This window comes from Phycodurus eques, chromosome 13 (assembly GCF_024500275.1).
Source record: "Phycodurus eques isolate BA_2022a chromosome 13, UOR_Pequ_1.1, whole genome shotgun sequence".
Taxonomy (NCBI): Eukaryota; Metazoa; Chordata; class Actinopteri; order Syngnathiformes; family Syngnathidae; genus Phycodurus; species Phycodurus eques.
The window spans coordinates 176,188-195,822 of NC_084537.1; the positions used below are offsets into that span (position 1 = coordinate 176,188).

The 19,635-nt window shown below is 45.0% G+C and overlaps 1 protein-coding gene across 8 annotated transcripts in view; it reads right to left on the reverse strand.

The window, feature by feature from the left end:
* The window catches only part of LOC133411390 (junctophilin-1-like), a 31,640-nt gene extending 24,522 nt beyond the window's left edge, over window positions 1-7,118 (reverse strand). For 4 of the 8 annotated variants that reach the window (XM_061693725.1, XM_061693724.1, XM_061693728.1 and 1 more), the window contains exon 1: window positions 6,550-7,118. In XM_061693725.1, the coding sequence (XP_061549709.1) occupies window positions 6,550-6,928 (379 nt within the window). In that variant the 5' untranslated portion in view covers window positions 6,929-7,118. Of the gene's footprint in view, window positions 1-2,381; window positions 2,469-6,439 lie in introns of those variants that run through there. The other 4 variants (XR_009769656.1, XR_009769655.1, XM_061693729.1 and 1 more) reach the window with 3 other exon arrangements.
* Window positions 7,119-19,635: the final 12,517 nt, after the last annotated feature.

A 19,635-nucleotide genomic window follows, 5' to 3' on the forward strand; every position in this document is an offset into this window, starting at 1 on the left:
ATCACCTCTCTGGCAGGGAAGGAGCCCGAGCCGGTGTGTGAGGTCGAGAAGTTCCGACGAGATATAGTCGGACTCGCTTCCACACACAGCTTGGGCTGTGGTACCATTCCTCTCGAGAGGGGTTGTACTATCTTCCACTCTGGAGTTGCCCATGGTGAGAGGCGCCGAGCAGGTGTGTGTATACTTATTGCCTTTGCACCAAACAGCAGTTCAGAGTAGCCACCCTTTTTGGAGTCCTTGGAGGGGGTGCTGGAGAGCGCTCTCACTGGGGACTCCATCGTCCTGCTGGGAGACTTCAATGCTCATGTGGGCCAATAACCAGTGAGACCTGGAAGAGCGTGTTTGGGAGGAACAGAACCCGAGCGGTGCTCTGTTATTGGACTTCTGTGCTCGTCACGGATTGTCCATAACGAACACCATGTTCAAGCATAAGGGTGTCCACACGTGCTACTTGACACGCAGTTGGATGATCGACTGCATGTCGATGATCGGCCGCATGTCTTGGACACTCGGGTGAAGAGAGGGGGGGAGCTGTCAACTGATCACCACCTGGTGGTGAGTTGGCTCGATTGGTGGGGGAAGATGCCGGTCCGACGTGGCAGGCCCAAACGTATTGGGAGGGTCTGCTGGGAACGTCCGGCAGAATCCCCTGTCAGAAGGAGTTTCAACTCCCACATCCGACAGAACTTTGCTCATGTTCCGGGGGTGGCAGGGGACATCGAGTCCGAGTGCACCATGTTCCACGCCTCCATTGCTGAGACGCCCAACCGGAGCTGTGGCCGTAAGGTGGTCGGTGCCTGTCGTGGCGGCAATCCCTGAACCCGTTGGTGGACACCAACGGTGAGGGATGCCGTCAAGCTGAAGGAGTCGTCCTAACTGGCCTTTTTGGCCTGTGGGACTCCTGAGGCAGCTGATGGGTACCGGCTGGCCAAGCGGAATGCAGCTCTGGTGGTCGCTGAAGCAAAAACTCTGGTATGGGAGGAGTTCGGTGAGGCCATGGAGAAAGACTTCCGGATGGCTTAGAGGAAATTCTGGTCCAGCGTCCGGCGTCTCAAGAGAGGAAAGCAGTGCACCACCAACGCTGTGTATAGTGGGGCTGGGGCGCTGCTGACCTTGACGTGGGACGTTGTGAGTCGGTGGGGAGAATACTCCTCAATTCCACCGACACGCCTACCCATGAGGAAGCAGAGTGTGGGTTCTCTGAGGCAGGCTCTCCTATCTCTGGGTTTGAGGTCACCGAGGTAGTTAAAAAGCTCCCGGTGGCAAGGCCCCGGGGGTGGATGAGATTCGCCCGGAGTTCCTAAAGGCTCTGGATGTTGCAGGGCTGTCCTGGTTGACACGCCTTTGCAACATCGCGTGGACATCGGGGACAGTGCCTCTGGATTGGCAGACTGGGGTGGTGGTCCCCCTTTTTAAGAAGGGAGACCAGAGGGTGTGTTCCAACTACAGGGCGATCACACTCCTCAGCCTCCCTGGTAAGGTCTATTCAGGGGTTCTGGAGAGGAGGGTCCGTCGGGAAGTCGAATCTCAGATTTAGGAGGAGCAGTGTGGTTTTCGTCCTGGCCGTGGAACAGTGGACCAGCTCTACGAGCTCGAAGATCCCGGATACAAGCGGCCAAAATTAGGTTTCTCCGCAGGGTGTCCGGGCTCTCCCTTACAGATAGGGTGAGAAGCTCGGTCATCCGGGAGGATCTCAGAGTAGAGAGAGCCGCTGCTCCGGCACATCGAGAGGACCAAGATGAGGTGCCTGGGCATCTGATTCGGATGCCTCCCGGACGCCTCCCTGGTGAGGTGTTCCGGGCACGTCCCACCGGGAGGAGACCCCGGGGACGACCCAGGACACGCTGGAGAGACTACATCCTTCGGCTAGGCCTGGGAACGCCTCGGCATCCCCCCGGAAGAGCTGGATGAAGTGGCTGGGGAGAGGGAAGTCTGGGCTTCCCTGCTAAAGCTACTGCCCCCGCGACCCGACCTCGGATAAGTGGTAGAAAATGGCTGGATGGATGGATGGTCCTGTGTGAAAAAGTAATGTCCCCCTAAACCTAGTAATTGGTTGGGCCATCCTCAGCAGCAACAACAACAACTGAAATCAAGCATTTTCTCGAACTGGCAATGAGTCTTTTACATCTCTGTGGAGATGTTTTGCCCCACTCTTCCTTGCAGAATTGTTTGAATTCAGCAAAAATGTATTGTTTTCGAGCATGAACTGACTTTTTAAGGTCATGCCACTGCATTTCAATCTGAAAAAAGACTGGACTTTTGACTAGGCGACTCCAAAACCTTCATTTTGTTTTTTTTTTAAGCCATTCAGAAGTTGACTTGCTGGTGTGTTTTGGACCGTTATTGCTGCAGAACCCAAGTGTGCTTCAGCTGGAGCTTACAAATTGATGGCTGAACATTCTCCTTCAGGATTTTCTGTTAAAAAGCAGAATTCATGGTTCCATCAATCACAGCAAGTTGTCCAGGTCCTGAAGGAGAAAAACAATTTATGGTCAGCAGTGGTTTTCGCCTTGGAACTCTGCCATGGATGCCATTTTTGCCCAGTCTCTTCCTTATTATGTCATTCACACTGACATTAACTGAGGCAAGGGAGCCCTGCAGTGTTTTTAGAAGTTGTCCTGAGTTGCTTTGTGGCCCCCTGGATGAGTCATTGCTGTTCTCTTGGGGTAATCTTTGTCGGCCAGCCACTCCTGAGAAGGTTCACCACTGTTCAATGTTTTCTCTATGTAAAAATAATGGGTTTCCTATGGTTCATTGGAATCCTTAAACTTAAAATGGCTTTATAATACACACACACACACACACACACACACACACACACACACACACATACATCATCATCATCATCAGCCATTTTCTATCCACTGCAGGATGAAGGCCTCTTCTTCACGTTTCCAACTTCTACAGCACTTTGCAATTTGTTGCCAATGTATTCCGGTGTGTTCAATAATTTCAGCCATCCATCTACTTTTAGGTCTTCGCCGTGGTCGCTTTGTGGTATCCAACTGATAGCGTCTGTGCTCCACCTTTTGTCAGCTCTTCAGGCAACGTGGCCAGCCCATTTCCATTTAAGGCTTTATATTTTTTGAATGACAATCTCAAACTTATCACATTAACGATCCTCAATTAACTGCTTTAAAAATGTTAGCTTACGACAGATCGCACTTGTTTTGGTTCTGAATGTGGAGCTCTGCTCAATGCAGAGGTGGATCTATTCTAGAGGGATATAGGGCCAAGGACCACCCCACAATTCTGAAAAATTTGCCTCATCATCTCAACAGAAAGTCAGGCAATAGAAGTTTTTTAAAATAACTATTATACTGCAGATGTATCATTGCTTGCTAAATTGGTTTTAGTATGTTTAATCAATTAAAATTTCAAATTGCATCCTTACATGTTTTTTGTATGCGGCCCTTGGAGGAAATGTTATTCGTGCATTTCACAAATCTGGCCTCTATGGAAGAGTAGCAAGAGGAAGCTGTTCAAAACTATGTTTGCAATTTCCTGAAAGCCATGTCCATCCATTCATCCATTCTCCGTACCGCTTATCCTCACTAGGGTCGCTGGCGTGCTGGAGCCTATCCCAGCTATCCTCGGGCGAGAGGCGGGGTACACCCTGAACTGGTCGCAGCCAATCGCAGGGTACATATAAACAAACAACTAGTCGCACTCACATTCGCCCCTACGGACAATTTAGAGTCTCCAATCAACCTACCACGCATGTTTTTGGGATGTGGGAGGAAACCGCAGTACCCGGAGAAAACCCACGCAGGCGAGGGGAGAACATGCTAACTCCACACAGGCGAGGCCGGGATTTGAACCCCGGCCCTCAGAACTGTGAGGCTAACCAGTCGCCTACCGTGCCGCCCGCTCAGTTGAACTCAATTATGCAAATGAAGCCATGACATCATCTAGTGACTTCTCGGACAACCAGTAGCTACCTTCCTTCCTGAGGAGTTGTCAACACTGGGCTCAACATGCCCAGCCAGGAGGCTTGCACCAAACTGCCACATGACCTGCCGCCGGACAGCTCCTCCCCCAGTCAGAGAGAGCTCACCAGAAATTGCTCGGACCACTTTCCACAGCTTCCTAACAACCCAATTACTTGCACTTCTCACTTTCTTTGGAGCCATACTGTGGACTAATTTAGGGGGGGGGAGGGGGGGGGGGGTGGGGGGAACAAATTGATTTGCAGCTGCAGGTGAAATATGTGACGCACGGAGGGAATAATGTTCATGCTGTGTGAGAGAAAGCATGACTGAGCGTTCTGCGTGGATGCTGTGATTTTCCATGAGCTGAAGCATATATTTGTCCAAACTTTGTCCGTGAATGTCATCCTATATCGTGTTTCAGATGTCAAATGTTACATCTTGTCCGTATTTTGTTACACATTACACTGAATGCTAACTCGTTATGCCGGTAACACTGATTGTTTGAAAATCCAGCGTCCAGCATTAATGGTGTCCCAGGGCCACTACGGTGCTATGTGGCTCGACAAGACACTTCAGATGCTGGCCACTACATTCGTTCATCTTCCGTTCCGCTTCTCCTCACGTGGGTCGCGGGCGTGCTGGAACCTATTCCAGCTATCTTCGGGCGGCGGGCGGGGCACACCCTGAACTGGGCGCCAGCCGATCGCAGGGCACATAAAAACAAACAAACACAACAACAGGCACTCACATTCACACCTATGGACAATTCAGAGCCTTCAATTAACCCACCCTGCATGTTTTGGGGATGTGGGAGGAAACCGGAGTGCCCGGAGAAAACCCACGCAGGCGAGGGGAGAACATGCTAACTCCACACAGCCGGGGGCCGGGATTTGAACCCCGGTTCTCAAAACTGTGAGGCGGATATGCTATCCACCGTGCCGCCTCTGGCCAATACAAATTTCATCAATAATAAATAAACACTAAATTATTTTAAAAAACAAACAAAAAATAGGTGGGTCCACCTTCAACAGTTGCCCAACCTCCCTGCATTCCGCTCAGCCGCCCCAGCTACCTACCAGCTACAGCTGGCTAGCGGCTAAACACAATGGAGCCGCGCAGGAGAACAGTTCACCTGGTATCGGCGCACCATAAGTCACTCATCATCTCCTCCAAAGCAGCGAATCAGCTACACTTCTGACATGCATCATTATCCCAAAAGGAGGACGAGGAGTAATTAACAGCCATGCTAATTGCTATGCTATCGTGCCAGGTAGTCACCCAAACACTGAAATAAGTGATTGGGTGAAACAGTATACTCACATAGGTCTGGCTGAAATGGCATTATCGTATGGAGTAACCAACTTTGAACAGCAAAATAAATTAGTATATCGCCGCACGCATGACTTGAGAACATAAGCTCAAAAGTATCAGCTGGGATAGGCTAGCAGGCCCACGACCCTCGTGAGGATAAGCGGTTCAGAAAATGGATGGAACCTTGATTAGGGGGGGAAATTTGCTTCGTTTCACCTGCAATAGTGGGTACAGGAAATACAAAATAGTATGCAAGAGTTGTGTACATTTGTACAAGAAGTAAGTACATTGCACAAAATAGAAACGTCAACTATTGTCCGTGCATGAACTATATGTTTCCGAAATAGAGTGCTGAGTATTAATTTGGACTTTTGAGATCTGATCGATCTGATTTAGTAGACTTCCTCTCTTTACTACAGCTGAAAACAGAATCGGTAAAGGCTAATTAATCAAGAGACACATTTTTTTTTTTTTTTAAAGATGATATGTAGAAATGTCAGAATTCGATTCAGGCTGCAACTGCAGCCGACATTACAAAGCTCATCAAAAAAAGCAAAACATTAAAATAAAGACTGAAGCCATACTTTATTCATGATTAGGATTATAGGGTCATGATTGTGTTGCGTAATGCCTAAGTAAGTCTTTTTATCCTATTACATAATATACTGCAATAACTGTCGTACGGTAACCGTCCTTGACATCATTTTAAAAACATCGAAATTGAGACAACTTGTTCTGGAAGTGAAGTCTGGCAGCTCTGGGGTTTGAGGGTTTCGAGCTTTGAGGCATTTTCGACAGGTTCGATCACAATCGGAACTTATTTTTCTCGGCCAAGTTTGGTTTGACAGCAGGTGTTCCCAGATGGCCCTTAATAAAGTTGGAGGAATCGTTTGGTCGTCGTGTGATTTGAATGATCATTGCTTTCTACGCAATTCTGCGCCAGTACGGGAGTGTTGTAATGACCGCGGCCCACAAGTGAAGAGAAAATGGTGGGAGTGGATGTAATTACCTTGGCAAAAGTTAGACTCGCAGACTTTGATGCACTTTTTTTTTTCTTAGGGGTCATGCGCCATTGCCTGAAACCGTTCCGACTGGCCCCGCTGCCCAATTCGATTTTGATTGAATTCTGCTCATCGTTGCGTTTAGCTTTGAAAGGCACATCGAATAACAATAATAAAAGACATTTAACAACTTACTCTTTTGAAGCGTGTATCGCTATTTTCAGTCAATTCGTAGAGATTATGCTTGAAAAGCAAAAGTCAGCCACGAGCTCCCTTGCCTTCTCAGGCCTTATCGCCGTACTCGCCTTCATCCGAGTAGGTCTCGACGCCATATCCGTCCTGCAGTCCGTTGCTCCAGGTGCCCTCGTACCTGGCCGGTGTGTTCAGGCTCTGCCGGACTCCATAGCGACCCTTGAATCCGTGCGTCCACTCTCCGCGATAGATCCACTTGCCCTTGCTCTCTACGCCGAGTCCGTGGCGTTTTCCTTGCGCCCAGTAGCCCCGGTACACGTTCCCGCTGGGCCAGGTGTACATTCCGACGAGCTCATAGCCGTTGGCCCACGAGCCCGAGTACTCGCCCTGGCCCTTGGGTCCGGTGCATACGCCGTGGCCGTGAGCTTTGCCGTCCTCCCAGCCGCCACAGTAGGCGCCACCGTCGTCAAAGTCGAAACGACCGCCCGTCATTCGGGAAAGGAGTACACGGCACGACTGCGTGCGTGCGTGCGTGCCTTCGAGTTCGGAAAGACCCGGTGAGAATAGGGGGCGAGCGGGAGCATCGGCGGGAGGAACGGGACACGGAGGACGACAGCCGCCGCAGTCACTCCACAGCTGAGAGCTACTTTGGGGCCGCCGCCATACCAAACTTGGGTTTCAGGAAATCCGCACTGTGTCCTGTGCGGATTTTCAAAATAAAACACCGGACCCCAATGCCCGGGTATCTACTCGGAACCGCTGACGTTTCACAAAATCCGAACAGCAACAGGCATTTTTTCATCAAGAGCTGTGGCGACGTTAACAATCCAGAGGGTAACCCGACCTCAGAAATCTTCGAGGAGAAGGGAGACGCCGTGATATTCAACATGACGACATCATGCTGTATGCTAGTTTAGGATCGCTAACACTTTGCTGTTGTTGTTGTTGTTGTTGTCAGCCACCCAATTTTTTTTTGTCGTTCAAGCCACACAAGTCTACCAGTTTCTATTGCGAATGTACGCACAGTGAATTTTAACTTTTAAAGTTTAACTTGGTAAGACTCGCCCTGCGCCACTGGCGCTGCTGTTTTATTTTAGTTTTATTTATTTATTTTTTCTAAATTTAGAGACAGCCACACCTGTTCTTGCTGTCGAAACCCCGCATGTAGAGCTGCCAATCAATCATCATTTCTTTTGGAAACATTTCAGTCAACGTTCCAAATTGCAAAGCGCAATGATATTGTGCTGTGCAGTGCTGCCAACTCATCAGCAAGGACAGTTGAACGCTGCTGTCCCTTAAAGTCACTGGACGTGGGGAAGTCCAAAATCTTTGGATTTGTGGCTTGTATTTTGGAAAAAAAAAAAAAAAAAAAGAGGCTCATAAAAGTCACTCCATTTAGAAGCACCTAATAAGCGGGCACTATACAGTATATAAAAAAAATCCAAAGTCCGACATCAACGGCAAGTGGCCAAATGTTCTACACCAGGGGTCACCAACGGGGTGCCCGCGGGCCTGCTCGAAAATAGCTCAGCAGGGATGGGACACCGATTCTCCACGAATGTTGTCGAAGTGACTATTTGAAGCGCTAAACACTGGCCGAGATTGACAGAAATAGGGTCCATGTTGATATTTATCAGTTTCCTAATTATTGTGACAAATTATTAACAAGATCAGTGTCTTCACAGAAATGATTATCATTCGTGATTAATAATAACATATAATAATGTATGATTATCACTAAATTAATCTTTTCACACAAAGGTAACTTAATTTATCAAATTTATTTGCACAGAAGGGTTTATTTAACTCATAGCCCTTTGCATGAATCAGAACCCAAGAAGTAGCTCTGAGTTTCAACAATGGTTGGTGACCCCTGTTCTACACAAACTTTTTGGCTCAGGGGCCACATTGACTTTTAAAATGTGACAGGCGGGCCAAGCCAGGACCAGATGCTTACGTATTAAAAATAAATAATAATAATTAAAAAAAGAAGGCATTGTAGTGTTCATACTTAATTTACTTTAAATGGGAACAGTGTTGTTTTGTTGATCACCTTTTTTTGGCAGTGCATCAAAGTCTGGTGTTAGTTTTGTTGTGGCAATTCTCAGAACACATCTGAGGTGTTCATCATTCAGCTGGGATCTGTAGGATGTTTTGTTGGTGTTCAGTTTTCGTTGGTGCAAAGTGGAAAAGTGTTCTCTGGTCCGACGAGTCCACATTTCAAATTGTTTTTGGAAATTGTGGACGTCGTGCAGGAAAAGAACCATCCGGACTGTTATGGACGCAAAGTTCAAAAGCCAGCATCTGTGATGGTATGGGTACATACAGGTTTAGGAGAAACATATGCTGCCATCCAAGCAACTTCTTTTCCATGGACGCCCCTGCTTATTTCAGCAAGACAATACCAAACCACATTCTGCACGTGATACAACAGCGTGGCTTCGGAGTAAAAGAGTGCGGGTACTCGACTGGCCTGCCTGCAGTCCAGACCTTGTCTCCCGTTGAAAACGGGTGGCGCGTTATGAAGCGTAAAATACGACAACGGAGACCCCGGACCGTTGAACAGCTGAAGCTGTACATCGAGCGAGAATGGGAAAGAATTCCACCTGCAAAGCTTCAACAATGAGTGTCCTCAGTTCCCAAACGTTGATTGAATGTTGTTCAAAGAAAAGGTGATGTGACACAGCGGGAAACATGACCCCGTCCCAGCTGTTTTGGAACGTGTTGCAGCCATAAAATTCGAAGTTAATGACTTTTTGATAAAAACAATCAAGTTGATCAGTTTGAACATCAAATATCTTGTCTTTGTAGTGTATTCAATTAAATATTGGTTGAACATGATTTGCAAGAGCTCTGTAAATATGTTGCTAAAACACAATTCCTCATGAGGTAATTTTGGATAAATGACAATGCATAAAAACATGCATTTTCTGGAGTGACACACTTTTCTTACATGCAGTACATTATACGCTTGAGGCAATGTTCATTTTCTGAGAGCAAAGAGCAAAAACAAGAATCAGCAGAACAAGAATCAACTTAAGGCAGCTTGATAATCATTATACAATTCAATCAAATGTGTCGTATGTCGTGTGCCCGATGGTGTGATGGGATTTGCTCCCTTTTACCGCTAAATATGCATTACCACTAGTTGTCTCGTGGCGGCACGGTGGACGACTGACTGGTTAGAGCGTCAGCCTCGCAGTTCTGAGGACCGGAGTTCCAATCCCAGCCCCGCCTGTGGGGAGTTTGCATGTTCTCTCTCCCCCCCCCCGTGCCTGCGTGGCTTTCTTCCCACATCCCAAAAACATGCATGAATTGGAGACTCTAAATTGCCCGTAGGTGTGACTGTGAGTGCCAATGGTTGTTTGTGTCTATGTGCCCTGCGATTGGCTGGCAACCCGTTCAACCCGTGTACCCCGCCTCCTGCCCGATGACAGCTGGGGATAGGCTCCAGCACGCCCGCGACCCGCGTGAGGAGAAGCGGCTTAGAAAATGGATGGATGGATGGATGGAGAGTTGTCTCGTTGTGGGAGTAGACCTCCAACTTGAACACAAGATGGCGGTAATAAGCTATCTTACTTTTAATAAAGAGTGGCACAAGTCCGACAGTCGTAACTGTACCACAAGATGGCACCAACAACACATATTCAACAGAAATCCGTTTCAAAGCTTCCAAACGCATATCAGAATCAGAATCAGAATCATTTTTATTTGCCAAGTATGTCCAAAACACACAAGGAATTTGTCTCCGGTCGTTGGAGCCGCTCTAGTACAACAAACAGTCAATTGACAGAACACTTTGGAGACATAAAGACATTGACAAAAAACAATTGTGCAAAAAGATGCAGAGTCCTCTAGCACTTAGAGCAGTTCGAACGACTAATATTGCGATAGTCCGGTGCAATGACCATTGTGCAAAGGGCGCCGAGACTTCAAGGAGTGTATGCGGTTTAAAGTGACGAGTAGTGCGATCATCTGGGACAATGTCGGTTGTGCAAATGTTACAGATACTCCTCAATCGGTGTGCAAATGGAGCAGATGCTACTCTGGCACGAGTGGCCGGTATATGCAAATAGTGCAGCGTGGCGAGACAACTACAGTGAGTGCACGAGTCATACATCATTGGCCCCACAGAAATGTGACAACCAACTCAAGTCAAAAAATTGCCAGCATGTTGTAATGGAATTGTAGGTCAGGTGTTTAAGAAGTTGATCGCAAGAGGGAAGGAGCTGTTGGAATGTCTACTAGTTCTAGTTTGCGTTGATCGGTAGCGCCTACCCGAGGGAAGGAGCCGGAAGAGCCGGTGACCGGGGTGCGGAGGGTCCGAGAGGATTTTGCACGCCCTTGTCTTAGTTCTGGCAGCGTGCGAGTCCTCAATGGTGGGTAGGGGAGTACCGACAATCCTTTCAGCAGTTTTGATTGTCCGTCGCAGTCGGAGTTTGTCCTTTTTTGTAGCAGCACCGAACCAGACTGTGATGGAAGAACACAGGAGCGATTCGACGACCGCTGTGTAGAACCGTCTCAGCGGCTCCGGTGGCAGGCCGTGCTTTCTCAGAAGCCGCAGGAAGAACATCCTCTGCTGGGCCTTTTTGAGGACGGCGTTGATGTCGGTCGCCCGCTTCGGGTCCTGAGAGATTGTAATTCCCAGGAACTTGAAGGTCTCGACGGTTGACAAATGTACAAACTACAATTAAATATGAACAAACAAAAGGGACAAATGAGAGAAGTGTGTCGTCTCCACATCTGATTTGAGGTTTAATACTTCATAGATGACCCTTAAATGGCAAAGTACCAGAAGCATGGGAACGCACTTTGTTTCTTGAATGAATAGGGTGCCTGGTCCCTGCTCCATATGTAAAGTACCTTGAGATCACTTCTGCTGGGCTGTCGAAATAATATTGGCGTTCAATGTGGTTCGGTGAACCCAATGAGTAGTTAATATTGAGAGTTAAAAATAATCTTAATAAATTGATGTTTGTGTGATTTCTCCATTATTGTTGAACATGTTCAGACTAAGCAAAATAATTGTTTACCTTCTAAAATGAATGCACACAAAATTTGCACGTCTGGGTAAATAAATGTCATGAACGAAAATCAATTGGGGCAGCAAAGGTTGGATCCGTTTGTTTTTTTTAAAATTGCTTTTCTCCGGCAAACAAAATAAAATAGGTCTCATATTGAAAGACAAAAGAGTGAACTTCCAACAGCACGTTCTAACCGATACAGATTTCCAAACCAATTTCACAAAGCTTCACAAATGTTCAATTTGCGCACCATCCGCGACATCCACAAGTGGGACCTGTGCCTGTAGCCTGGCACTGTGTGCAGTACGTCATATGGCATTTGCCATCAGAGTAAGCAGATTGTTTTCCTTCTCTTCACAGACAGAAGACAGTCTGGAGACACTTCCGAGAACGTCGCTGTTGGCTGCAACATCATTGGTCGGCCAGTGATGGTCTTGGAAGACATGCTAAATCTTTACAAGGCCACCTCGTCCTCATCTTTCCTGGTCCCTCGACTGCCGTCAGATGCTCAGTTCACACTTAGTGATGGAATTCAAGTAAAGCGCACAAAGGAGGAAGGCAGATTTTGTTCACATTATCTTTTGCCATAACTTCTGGAAAAGAAGGACTTACTGTCGCTGATGGGAAGGTGGACTTGCCTTGATTATGATGACATTCCTGTGAACGGCAATTAGAAGCGATACATGAGACTGAACATTGGATTTGAAATTGCATGGGCCCCCTCTTTATTAAAAAAAGATTGAGAAATTCAAGAGGCACAGTCATAGTTTTTTGTCAGATTCATTCTCGAGTGTTCTATTACAGCCCAGCTGGAAGAGAGGAGACATTTTCTCGAATGACTTTTGATTGGCTTCAACCTAAGAAGCTCCAGGAAATGAAGGAAAATAAAAAGATTAGTTAGTCAAGATTGGATTTGCAGATAATGGATGCTCTTCTAACTGCAAAGCAAAGGTACGCGACTCAATAGCCCCCGTTTCTTTTGTCTTGTGCCAACAAGACAAAAGTGGTCGAGCGAGATCAAAAACAAAAGTTATTTCTAATCTTGTCACTTTTCATTTTCTTTGACCGCAGACCCTATAAATTGCCAGCGCAATTTCATATTTGACCTCAGTCCACCACACCTGCCTATGTAAAAACAAAAACACACATCTTTAATCATTCCAAACAGCATCAATAATGTGAAAATAATGCGCACTTTTTGTCTCTTAAGGAGCTGTGGTTGCCTCTCTCACAAATAACCCCTTGTTATGTAGCAAATGTTCGCATTCACTTAACTGCCGGAGAATAATTAATTCTGAGGTTAGAAAATGATGGCAGCACTTAAACAAAAAGAAAGTATCCCCAAAAGGACAAAAACAAGCATTACCAAGCAGTTATGGGTTCAATTACTGTAAGCCACCACCAATCCAATTTCCATATTTTGCTTTGGAGCATGAATTAAATGTGCCACATCCTCCTTATTCCAAATCCTTTGACTAAAGTCCCTACAGAATTCACTACAGCCACCCAAGCTCCAGTTGCTCCAGATTGCACACTAAACACTGACATATTGAGTCTCAAGGCAGTGTGTTTGTGCTGTGAGTTAAGGTGGGGGGGGGCGATATACAGCAAGGTGTCAAATTGTGGAATTGTTGCATGACGTTTACATGAAAGGTCCAAAAGGCAGGCACAGCTCCTTGTGCGGTTGACGTAGGAGAAAGCAGAGTGGTAAAGGTCTCAAGATGATTCAGAGAAAGGTCCTGATCACAATTGGCAGTCGTGGACAGCGGGTCAGCTGGCAATCGCCAGCTACTCATTGTAAATACAGTACGTGCCCAACTAAAGATAGTCGTTTGTGATATACAGCATGTATTGAAAAAAGGAGAATATCTGTGTATCACTGAGTCAGAAACGGGATGAAAGGACTGTTAGGAAAGTAACAATAGGTATTTTTACGGGTGAAAAAGCTTGCATTTACCTGCATTTTAAACAAAACAAAACAGAAGTAAAATCATTGGTATTAACCCATTTGATTTTAAGGAGAATGCAACGTCAATTTAAAATTAGATTAAAGTGTTTTGGGATAGTAGTTTGGGGTATACAGTGTGACTCGGGAACGGTGTCAATTCTGGTCTTGTTGGATCTCAGTGCAGCTTTTGATACGCAGATCATGATATTCGGCTGAACAGGTTGGAAACGTGGGTAGGACTACATGGAACAGTCCTTAAATGGTTCAGATCCTACTTGGAGGAACGGAGTTATTTTGTAACAATTGGAAGTGTTCAATCTCATCAAATGGAAACGACCGATGGGGTCCCTCAAGGGTCAGTTCTTGGACCCCTCCTGTTCAGCCTGTATATGCTACCCTTGGGTCAAATTCTTCAGAACATTAATGTTGACTATCACAGCTGTGCAGCAGCCGCATAGTTACACAGAGCAGTGTCTCCAGATGGCTGCAGTTCAATTGAGGTGTTGTGTCACTGTCTAAAATAGATAACTGAACAAGTCAAAACTTTCTTCAATTAAACCACAACAAAACTAACATAACAGTTTTTGGCTGTAAAGAAAAGAAGATTGCTGTTAGTTGATACCTGGACTCACTCTCTTTAAAAACCAAAGAGCAAGTCCGAAACCTTGGTGTACTGATAGATTCCGACCTGACAGTCTTATCAAATCGATTCATAAAACTGCCCTCTACCATCTGAAGAACATATCCAAAGTGAAGGCTTGCATGTGCCAAGCAGACCAGGAGAAGCTCATCCATGCTTTTATCTCAAGTAGACTTGACTACTGTAATGGTCTTCTGACTGGACTCCCCCAAAAGCTGCAATAAACAGCTGCGGCTCAGGTTCTGACCAGAACAAAGAGGTCAGAACATATTACTCCAATTCTAAAGTCTCTACACTGGCTCCCAGTCAGCTTGAGGATAGATTTTAAAGTCATGCTAGTGGCCTGTAAATCACTGAATGGTTTAGGTCCTGAATACACGAAAGAAATGCTAATGGCATATCAACCCAGTAGGGCTCTGAGATCGACAGACTCAGTCAAATAGTGGAGCACACAGTCCAAAGCAAACATGGTGAAGCAGAATTTAGCTGTTATGCTGCACACAAATGGAATACGTTGCCAACAGAAGTGACGTCAGCCCCAAGTGTGAATGTTTTGAAGTCCAGGTTGAAAACTTGAAAAGCATTTCCACTTTTGAATGATTTTCTTTTGCACTGTACGCTTTTTTTAATTGTATTTTTATTTTTCTCTTTGTTTTAAATGTATCGAAGCTGATTTTGTCCTTGTTTTTAAATGCTTTTAATCATGTAAAGCACATTGAGTTACCGTGTGTATGAAATGCGCTATATAAATACATTTATTTTGCTTTGCTTTGCTATATTTAGGGTTGAAACTCATAATATAGGCAATTACAAACACATTTAGAGGGGGCATCTACAATTCCACATGTTATTGTACTTGCTGTGGGATCTGAAAAACAAACAAACAAAGAAAATAAAGGGAGCCCATAACCATCACAGTGCAACTCCAAGTCAATTACACTTTGGGGACGTTACAGCAGTCCAGTAAAGAAGCAATAACGGCTGTGAAATCAGTTTTAACATCTGTTGCAAATGAGACAAACAGCAGTACTGTAAATCAGCAAAAGAATCCCTTTTAATTGATGCGTTTGTACGCAATGGCCACTGATGATGGGGGCGTAGCATAGCAACAATACATCAGCAAGACTGTCATCTGCTTCTTTTTGTCAAGAAGAACAGCAGGGGAACGGCAAGAGCGAACCGTGAGGGTGGCATGAGGACCTGATGTCCACAAATTGTCAGAGATTGTCAACTGAGTCGTACCATGATCAGAGCAGAAAAGATTGGTTGAAATACTTCGTTCACAGAACCATTCAGGTTTCTCCCCCCCACAGAATCATTCAAGTGCTTCCTGATTCAGTTCATGATTCAGCCCTGAGGTTCATATTTACTCAATGTTTACTGAAGGACAATGCATTGTTGTGGTTGTCGCGTATTGTAAACCAGGAAAGGTGGGGACATAAAAACAACAACAAAAACTCCAGTGCAGTGATCATCTCTCTCTCTCTCTCTCTCTCTCTCTCTCTCAGCAAGCTCTCGAACACCCGGCTTTGTTCATGACTCATGAACATCCATGCGGCGCCTTGAGCTCAGCTGCTGCATGCTTTCTTCTGCGTCACCACTACAGCCACCCAGTCTCCTGACGGAGACTTGTCTGCATTCCGACCGCCTCACTGACACCAGGGTGGGTATTCCAGCAAGCAGGTTGTGTGAAAACGCTGAGGAAGTTGACCCTGAAGTGAGGGAAAGCCCGCTCAATCCGTTTCAAAGAGCCGAGGAAGAGAAATTCTGACTCAATCACCGTGGTAACGGACGTAACGCTGACTTCGTGAACTAAACCTGCTTGCTATCAGCTTTTTGTATGCTCAAGCCTGACTTTCTACCCGTCTCCTCCCAGCTGAAACAAAAATGGCTTGTCCATTAATTGAGGCACAACAACTAAATAATAAAATAATATGCTGGTATTCCCAGGATAATTTCTGATTGAAAAGTATCGCTTTTCATACTCAATCTTGAATCTTCATGACATTCTTCGGCCATATACAATATCTCTAATCTCCCACACTGAAGCTTTGCGATGACGGTGCAAATTGTGTGCACTGACGTGGCCCCTGGTGAGAAAAGTCACCGTCACAGTTAAACGCCTGCCAACTGTAATGGTGGAAGAAAAATAGTTCCACAGTGATTGATGTAGAAAGGATTTGTCTCAACATATTTGATGTTTTATTAAATCATGATAGACACACTGCACCTCAGACTGGGACCAGTCCACTTCAAGGGTGAGCAAAGTCCCTTGTACTTTGGCCCCTCTGTTGTTTAATCTGACCCGACGAGCATTTAACAACAAATCAATTAACATTACCAAAATAATTCGACATCTACATTTGAAATTTAACCATTTCAATAATTGCTTCATTAACTATCATTAAAAGAATTAGAAAGAATAATAATTAACTCCAAATCCAACTCTCACTGGAGCAGTTCGCAGCTGAGCGTGAAGCGGCCGGGATGAGAATCAGCACCTCCAAATCTGATACGATGGTCCTCAGTCAGAAAAGGATGGAGTCTTCAATGAAAGTAGCACGCATGTTTTTGGGATGTGGGAGGAAACCGGAGTGCCCGGAGAAAACCCACGCAGGCACGGGGAGAACACGCAAACTCCGCACAGGCGGGGCCGGGGATTGAACCCGGGTCCTCGGAACTGTGAGGCTGACGCTCTAAGCGGTCATCCACCGTGCCGCCCCGTTGAAGAGATGATACGTCGAATGATTTATTATTAGTGAGTGTTTATCTCAAGATGAAAGTCGTGAGTGAAAGATCAGCACACGGAGAGAGAATAACGATTCTGACTTCCCATTACAACATAATGAAAAAATGAAATAATGAAATAGGTCCACGGCAAACAAATACAGCTATCAATGCGAACATAAATCTGACATACTTCCCTCTCTTCAAATGAAACGGCCCACATTTCAAACGAAAACATATTAGAGAGGCTGCTCAGAAAAATAAATCATCCTACAATATCACTTAGCAGAGGAAAAGAAACTAAGGCTTCTTATGCCTTTAAGAGTGCTCTTGCATTTATGACTTCACTTGAATTTTTTCGACTCAAGCAAGGAAATCACTGTTAGTAGGCAGTATCCAATTTCTAAAGACATTTTATATAAAAAAACAAATATGACGATACAGTGAATACTGTTAAATTAGTGAACAGACATTTTCTCAATGGACAGTTTCGTTATTGTGAGCATCTACTGTATGATTGCTGCAGCAGTGTATGAATGTAAACATTGGATGGACGGGAGTAAAGGTGCACATTAATATATGATTTGAAGCTGTCTTTTTCAGAAAAACGGACAGAAAACGACTAAAACCTATTGAGAAAGACTCGGCAAGAGTCTTTCGCCTGCACCGTGAACCTTGCTGCGGTACCATGAGTCTCCTTGCACAATACCGTGAGCTTTCCCACAATATCGCAATAATTAGCACACAGTGAAATTAATACCGTGATATAACCAAACCGTGAGATATAGATATATAGAGATATAGATATATAGAGATATATACTGTATATCGGAGTAAAAGTACCGCTTTTACCGTATATATATATATCTATATATATATATAGATATATATATATATATATATAGATATAGATATATATACGCACACATTGTGTACATGGGAAGTTAAATTGAAACACAATTGTAAGTGTCTACACTCTAGATCAAGTTTTAATCACTTAGTTTTCTTCCACTAACTTTAACCAATACTAGAATTTGTCAGACTGTTAGTTGGTTATAATCGTAGTAGTACCAGGTGTTCTAACAGAGAGTAAATATTTGGTCTGCCTTGAGAAATCCATGGCTTGCTCCATGACATTGAAAACGTCTTTACAGTCATGCACAACGCTAAGTTTTCGAAAATGACATAACTGCTGTATATTGTTTTATAGCTGAAGGCAGGGACAAGACATGGGGTGTATATGTGCCACCCTCTGACTCACAGATGGTGATGCTAATAATGAACACTGGCCTGAAGCACACACAGTCTGACATACTGTAGTTTCTCCAGACTGACAACTCGTTTTATTGAGGTAAGGGTTCCAATAAAACTTTTTTTTAAAACATTTTCTCTTCAACCTGAAAGTCAATCAAAATGAAGATTATTGTGGTGGTGCATATATGTTATAGCATATGCATACGCTGCTAAGCGTCATGGGCTGCCTGGTGGCAGGGTGCACGCTGTCCAGTCCACTTGTCAACTGGTTAAAGTCATTAAAGTAGTCATGGTAATTTTTACACTTTATAAGACTGTTGTGACATATTGTTTACTGTCCAGTTAGTTATTCAATTTCCGTTTCCAGCTTGGCCGTTCTGTCTAACTGACATTTCATTTTTTAGGCAAACTAGCTCAAAGTTCAGGTCACCGTTCCAAAAATGAACTAGTTCAGTTCATAGCTCAAAATTGTCAACTAGGTTCATTCCAAAAAGGAACTCGTTCATAGTTGTTTTTTGTATTTTTCTCAATATGTTGCTGATGGGCTATTCCCCTTAAAATACTGTCATGTCATTTCCCCATTGTTGCCACCCATTCAGGCCACACTAGTTGCCAGCTGCGGCTTTCACGCTACAATCTCAAAAACATGAGGAAAAACGTGTTGCATAAAACAAAAACAAAAACAGGACCTTAACTGATGTCATTTGAGCTGAGAGCTAAAAGTATGCACTTGCTGCATTTCCAAAATCTTTCTGGCTGGCCACTTTATAAAAGTGGATCTCTCGACACATTTTGCATTTTACGAACAGTCAGGGAAGCACAAACTGGACAAGTCTCACGCGGAGTAAAATCTGTCGCAGAATAATTAAAGCCTTACAGGGGTGTCAAACTCATTTTTGCCACAGGCAACATTGTAGTTATGACTTCCCTCAGAGGGCCTTTATTATGACTGTCAACCCACAGAAATGAATTATCGCCTTATATAATTACAAATATGCAACAAATTGATGGACAACTACTTTTGAAATCAGAAGCCTATAAAAAAAAATTTCAACCATGATATTTCGTTTCAAAGGGGGGATTAGTTCCAAATAATGCTTGCTAACCAATACACACCTTATTCCCTTGGCTCTGCGATGAGAGGTCAATTTCTGACGCAGTATATGCTAATATATCTATTTATGACATTGACAGAGCAAACATGTACTCTGCGTGAAGTTAACTACTCATTACAGTTAGGGTTTAATAAAAAAAGGTTGTTGACTGTTATGCTGTGACACCAACAGAAGCCATCATCAGCCCCTTTTCCCCTACACACACACGCACACAAACACACACGCACGCACGCAGCCACATACACACCCTATGAGCGGGTAAATGGAAAAACAATCACTGTCTGGGAGGACCGTAACAATTCATGAGCTCAGGGGTGTCAGGCACCTTAATTAAGGAAATTATCTGATCATGTTCCGCGGGTGCCGGGGCGGTGCCGACTGGCGTCCATCTGGGTGCCCTGTTCCGACCTCCGGATGGGGGGGCAGTCGGGCTCGTTGTCGCTCCTCGGGCCTGCTTCCTCCTCTTCCCTCTTGGGGGAATGATGGTTTCC